The following is a 6,000-nucleotide window of genomic DNA, read 5'->3' on the forward strand; positions in this document are numbered from 1 at the left end:
CGAATTGAATCAGCGACCAAAGCTTCGCACAGCCCTAAAAAATATTACAAAAATACATGACCAGATCACAATGTCCCCATCAAAGAAATATGAAATTAATCTTGTGAGATTAACATTATGCATAACATTTAAAGCAGAAAAAGATGGAAGCCCAGTTTTTGTGAATAACTTTATGTAATTTTTGGTACATTATAATTCTTCCATAAAGTTTACCTTGCCATACATGGTGTTTTCCTGAAAACATGGTAAAGATCTTTTTACCATGTAAGCAGAAGAGTATAATTATGCACACCACTAAAAAACTAGTGAGCAACACCCACTGTTCAAGTCAGTTCAATTTTTGTTTTCTCATGCTTTTTTTGTTGTTGTTTCCAGGTGGAATGGGGCTGCCTGAGAATTATTTTTTGTTGTTGTGTCAAAATCTGGAAATTCATAACTTAACACAACTGCTTTTTATTTTGAAAGTGATATGGGAGGTATCTGCTAGAATAAAATTCATTTATAAGACCAAGAATATAGGCTCAAGATGATAGGCCACATGCTAACCCTTGGCAAACAGAGAGGTCATAGTCCTGAGATTTGTTCCCATAGCATCCAATTAATCACTGGCTATAGGAACAGAAACCAAAAGTTAAGAAAGTAAAGTCTGATGTGAAGAAAGTATTGCATGAAAATGACATTTATAAATTTAAGACAGTTGGGCATTTTTGTAAATGTTGCTCTCTGCTGCTGGTTTAGGAAACAATTCTATTTTTCATCATTACAATGGCAAGAGCAGAAACCTCACGTACATGTAGTTGGACTGAAAAATCATGAAAAGTTATAAGGGACAGGAAATTAATTGTCATGATTCTCTGTTGAACAGCATTTCTTCTACTGGATAATAAGAAAAGATTATAAGAAATTATCATTAATGATTATTCCAACGGCTAGAAAGTGGAGCTCAAATTTTATGTCTGGATATAATGACAACATGAATTACAAGGCCAATTTCCTCTCCTACAAAACTAGTCAAAGGACAACTGTATCAGGAAAAATATAAGTTTCATGTGTACTGAACTATTTAGGGGAATGTTTTTAAAATTGTATTTTTTTAAAATTGTCAATGCATTAATAATTTAATTTCAGACCCTTAAGATTTGTGAACTAATCCAAATGCCCTGATAAATGTAAGCTTGCTCTCATGTCTTCAGTGATTTCTATTATACACCTATGTATTGCTTCCAAATCTCAATTTTCAGGCTTCTGTTGCTGTGCCTGTACAAGATATGTGAGATTCATTTACAAACTGACACAAACAAACGTGCAATACAGGGATTCTATGGATAAAGGCTGTGACCTGGCACAATCAAATGGCAGGAACCTCTGTAGGTATTAGCTACTAAAAAGGAATCATTGTTTTCACATCTACTTCTACCGTCTTCTGATTTTAATGAAATACCTTAACTTATTGTTAGGGAATTTCAGGAAGTACAGTGATCCGTGGTATTGTATATGTGTATACAATATACAATACCACGAGGCCGCGGGCCCCGAGAGTAGGCACCCGGGGAAGTCGGTGGCCTTAAGCCTCCTGACAGGCCGGTAGCCAGGGGGAGCTCATCGGTTGGGGCTTAGGCATCCGGGTCAGAGCCTGGGCTAGGCGTGATAAAGGAGTTTGAGTTGTAGTTTCAGTATTCGTTTTCTTTTGGCTAGCTCGTAGTTGTAGTGTTGTGGAGGCCTTGGGGCCATATGGGCTAGGGGCAGCCGAGAAACCAGGAGGGGTGAAACCCCTAGGCAGATTCCAGCCTGGGTAGCTTGGGTCCCTGGAATAAGAACCACCGGGAGATCCAGGACCTGACACGCGGCGGGGCCACGGGAGGAAGGCCACTAGAAGACCAGCAGCAGCAGGTGGCGATTGGCCGGGGTGTAGGGGAGGTCGGAGCCCCGTGAGTGCCTGCCGAAGGCGCAACGCCCCGGGAGGCGGCATCAACGGAGACCCCCACCACTGAAGTTACATTCAAAGTCGTGGCAGGCGAGGTTAGGGGGCCTCCCGTCACCACCCGAGGCACCTCCCGGGGCCTTTTCGTGAGCCCGTGGCCAGTGAGAACGGCCACTCGGGCTAGAGCAGCCCGAGAGCACCTGATCGAGCGGAGGCGGGCACAAACTGCAATTGCAATAAAAGATACAATGCACAGACCCAAAAACTTGATGTAAACATCTAATGGAACACCATGAAGTACATGGTAAACTCATCAGTAACCTGATTCAGTTAATCTATAAGGTACATCTCTACCCTGCCTTCATCAGTAACCTGTTCAATTGGGAGCCCCATGGGATCAAAAGCCTGACAACCTTCTAGTGTAAAGCAATTTCAAATCTCAGGTTACAAAACACAACTAACACAAGATTCATACCTGATCTAAATCTAATGATCTGCTGAGGAGAGTGAATTTGAAAGAATACACATTTGTATGTATATAAACAAAACAGGAAAAAAAATCCTCTATTTTTCTCTTGAAATTTGAGCTAGGTTTAAGCAACTCTTAAATCTGAAAAATATCAAGATTTGTAACCCAAATGTGTGTGAGTTATATCAATTGAAATAGTTTAGAATCTAACCAAAAATCTGACTGAATTATATTATAAGATTTCCTTCAGCATTTGCAACATTTATAGATCACAAGAGCCAGATGCTCCTTCATTTTTGACAGCTTCTATTATGAAAAATGCTCCAGGTGAGAAATATCCATTCCACTCTACAGTCAGTTCACACACAGTCTCACGGCTTTCTTTTTCTTTTCCCTGCCTGTATAAATTCCAAGAGAAAGAAAAGCATCAAGATGATACTACAGTGCTCGCTTCAGACATGAAAAAGAAAGAAACAATTAACATTTCAAATAAAACAGTTTTGTTATTAGTGGGCTGCAAAACAGATGGAGTGATTCAGTGGATGTACAACTGGCAAATCTAAGTGAAACATCTCATTCCCCTTCCTACATACTATCAATACAAAAATACAGCTGTGTGTGCTATAATGCTTAAAAAAAAAAAAAAAACTTACTTACTCTTACACCTTTAGGACCTGGGTTACCTTCTGGTCCGGCTAAACCCTAATATAAAAAGATAGGTCTTTTAGTTTATGTAAAATAAGCACAAATACAAGACTTAAAAGGGCTATAACGGTAACTGTTAATTTTCAAGCTGACAATATGCTTTTCACAATTATGGCAGTTCAGAGAGGTGTTTTCCTTTAATTCATGTGTAAATTGCCTGGGAATGACTACAGCTTTCTTAACATTTGAGTTATTTTGTGGGTAAGTTCTTCCAGAGCAAGCTGTAATTTTGTCTCAAGTTGTGGAGTTGTTAGCAGTAAAATAATTTCACAAAGCTTTCCATAAACTTTTATGATTGAATGAAGTTCCAGTTATTTTCTGGACAATGCCAGAATAATAAGTTCATTCCAACGTTGCAAAGTATTTTATATGATTAAATGTTGGCAATTTGCCACCACTACTATAAAAACTATTTAATAATACTTTACAATATATAAGCACCAAAATGTTGGTGTAATAAAGTGTCAAAACATTTTAGGTCAGTGGTCAACTTCAGCTGTATATGCAGCCACAGCTCCACTGAAAATTGCACACATGTTATGCATCTTTAACGTCAGGTAAAATGGCTGCCATTTCCTTTTCATGCATCATTTGTACCTACTGGGCTAAGCATTTGTTACAAGTATATTAAAATCAATATTAAAAAGTGCTTGCAAGTATAGCAATAGATATTTTTGTTGGCTCTCTCACAGATATCTGAATGGAAAAAGCACTTTAATGTTCTGTTACCCCATGAAAGGTGAAGAAATATTTTCATTAGATTCAGCAGTAAATAAACATATTTAAAATAAATAAATAATTAAATAAATATGTAAATCAATTTAAACTATAATCTGCTTATTCTGTAAATAAGCAGAAACCATACTGTAGTAGAATGTTTCCTTTTTATTCTGAACTTTAGATCTTAAAAGTTTCAGAGAACAAAGAGAGTTTTCAAAGAAATGCTCAATTTGTATATTTTCTGTAATTTAGTAACAAGATTGGTATGCACTAGAAAGGAACACAAAATTTCTGATTTTAACCTCTTCTGTGTCCAATATGGAAGGTACAATGAACACCGTCTCTGAAAAGGGTTTGTTACAGGGGCTAATGACACAATGTCAGCCAGTGCAAAGCTATTAGTAAACCAGATATTGATATGGTGCTTTCAGAAGTGACATTAATTATACATGGTAGCAGAAAATCTTTTTGAGGGAGATCGGTTTCTCAAATCATTTTCTGCTGATGAACAAGCATACACAGCACACATCAGACTAAAAATTAACCCAAGAGAGACAGGAGAAAATAAATAACTAACCAATACACAGCACGGAAAAGGTGCTCAGTAAAGAAAACATAAATCTATAGCATAGTTACGGCACCTGCCTGCCAGGGTAACCAACTGCTCCATTATTGCCAGTCATTCCTGGAATTCCCTAGATTTAAAAAGAAAAAAAATAGCAATCATCTTTAGTGCATTTTTCACCCGTTGGCAATGTGAAAGTGCTTCATTTCAGTGCAAGACTACTTTTTGGGTGGGTAAGAGAAAGAACCTATGAAACACACTTCTCACGCACAACTAAAGTCAACATTGGCTACTCACTGAGCAATGGAAAACACATTTGAAACACACTGCAAGGAAGGACAAGTCCAAAAGAAGGTGAGTGCTAAAAAGAAGAACACTGATCTGTGAAGAAAAAACTTGGACAGTGTTTGGCAAAATTAGCTGTGCACAACTGGAGATGCCCTTAGGGGAGAAATATTTATAGTGCATATAATTCAAGCTGACACTAATATTAGCCATTTTATTGAGAGTGACACTTTTATTAAACAAATGCACTCATGATAGATCTTTACATCCTTGTGTATCTGAACTTTCTCATATCTGTCTAGGGTTAGGTCAATGTAGACCTAGATTAGGAATGGGTGCAGTAAATGCATATTTTTTCCCTTTGTTCCTTTTCTTATCAAGTTCACAAATATTTTGTAGCTATTTTTGCATGTTTTTAATATCTCCATATTTGACTGTTTTAAAGAAAATATGTTCTTCTGCAATGGTTTCAAGTGATACAATTTCACTGGACACACTGAAGAAATGGGCTCTCTACCCCTAGCTCCTTAGATGATTTATTTAAATAACCTAAGTCCATAGGGTGGCTTAGAAACTGTCCAGCCTTTCCACCTGTTGTCACATGAGAGTCACTAGATCATTAGGCCATGAGGTGCACATAGCTGGTTTGACGTAAAGAAAAACAACCAAAGAACAGGCAAAGCGCTGCTCGACCTGGTGCTGGCTACTGGGGATGACCTAGTCGGCGACCTAGTGATCGATGGGAAGCTGGGTGACAGTGACCACGAACTGATCACCTTCACCATCCGCCGAAAAGCTGGCAAGTCAGTCAGCAACACGGAAGTCCTTGACTTCAGGAAAGCCAACTTTGACAAGCTCAGGAGGCTTGTCAGTGAGGCCCTAAGGGACCATGACCACAGGGAGAGGGGAGTTCAAGAAGAGTGGTTGCTCCTCAAGGGAGCGATCCTCAATGCACAAACTAAGTCTATTCCATCTCGGAGGAAAGGCAGCAAGAGGGCACAGCAGCCCCACTGGCTCTCCAGGGACCTAGCAGACCTCCTGAGGCTAAAAAGAAAGGCCTACAAAGGATGGAGGATGGGAGTCACCTCCAAGGAGGATTATTCTGCACTGGTCCGGTCCTGTAGGGAGCAGACCAGGAAAGCCAAGGCTGCAACTGAACTCCAGCTAGCTTTGAGCGTCAAGGACAATAAAAAGTCCTTTTTCAGATATGTGGGGAGCCGGAGGAAAAGCAGGGGCAACGTTGGACCCCTGCTGAACCAGATGGGGCAACTGACAACTGACGCCCAGGAAAAAGCCAACCTATTAAATAAGTACTTTGCGTCGGTCTTTCATCAG

At 39.4% G+C, this 6,000-nt stretch overlaps 1 protein-coding gene across 1 annotated transcript in view; it reads right to left on the minus strand.

Annotated features, from left to right (window-relative positions):
• The window catches only part of LOC102378337 (collagen alpha-1(XXIV) chain-like), a 182,087-nt gene that overhangs the window by 93,445 nt on the left and 82,642 nt on the right, over positions 1–6,000 (minus strand). Inside the window, exons 9-10 of the mRNA XM_025193649.1 lie at positions 4,457–4,510; positions 3,048–3,092 (exon numbers count right to left, since the gene is read on the minus strand). Coding sequence (XP_025049434.1) covers positions 3,048–3,092; positions 4,457–4,510 — 99 coding nt within the window. The remainder of the gene's footprint in view (positions 1–3,047; positions 3,093–4,456; positions 4,511–6,000) is intronic.

This window comes from Alligator sinensis, unplaced genomic scaffold (genome assembly GCF_000455745.1).
Source record: "Alligator sinensis unplaced genomic scaffold, ASM45574v1 scaffold32_3, whole genome shotgun sequence".
Classification (NCBI taxonomy): Eukaryota; Metazoa; Chordata; order Crocodylia; family Alligatoridae; genus Alligator; species Alligator sinensis.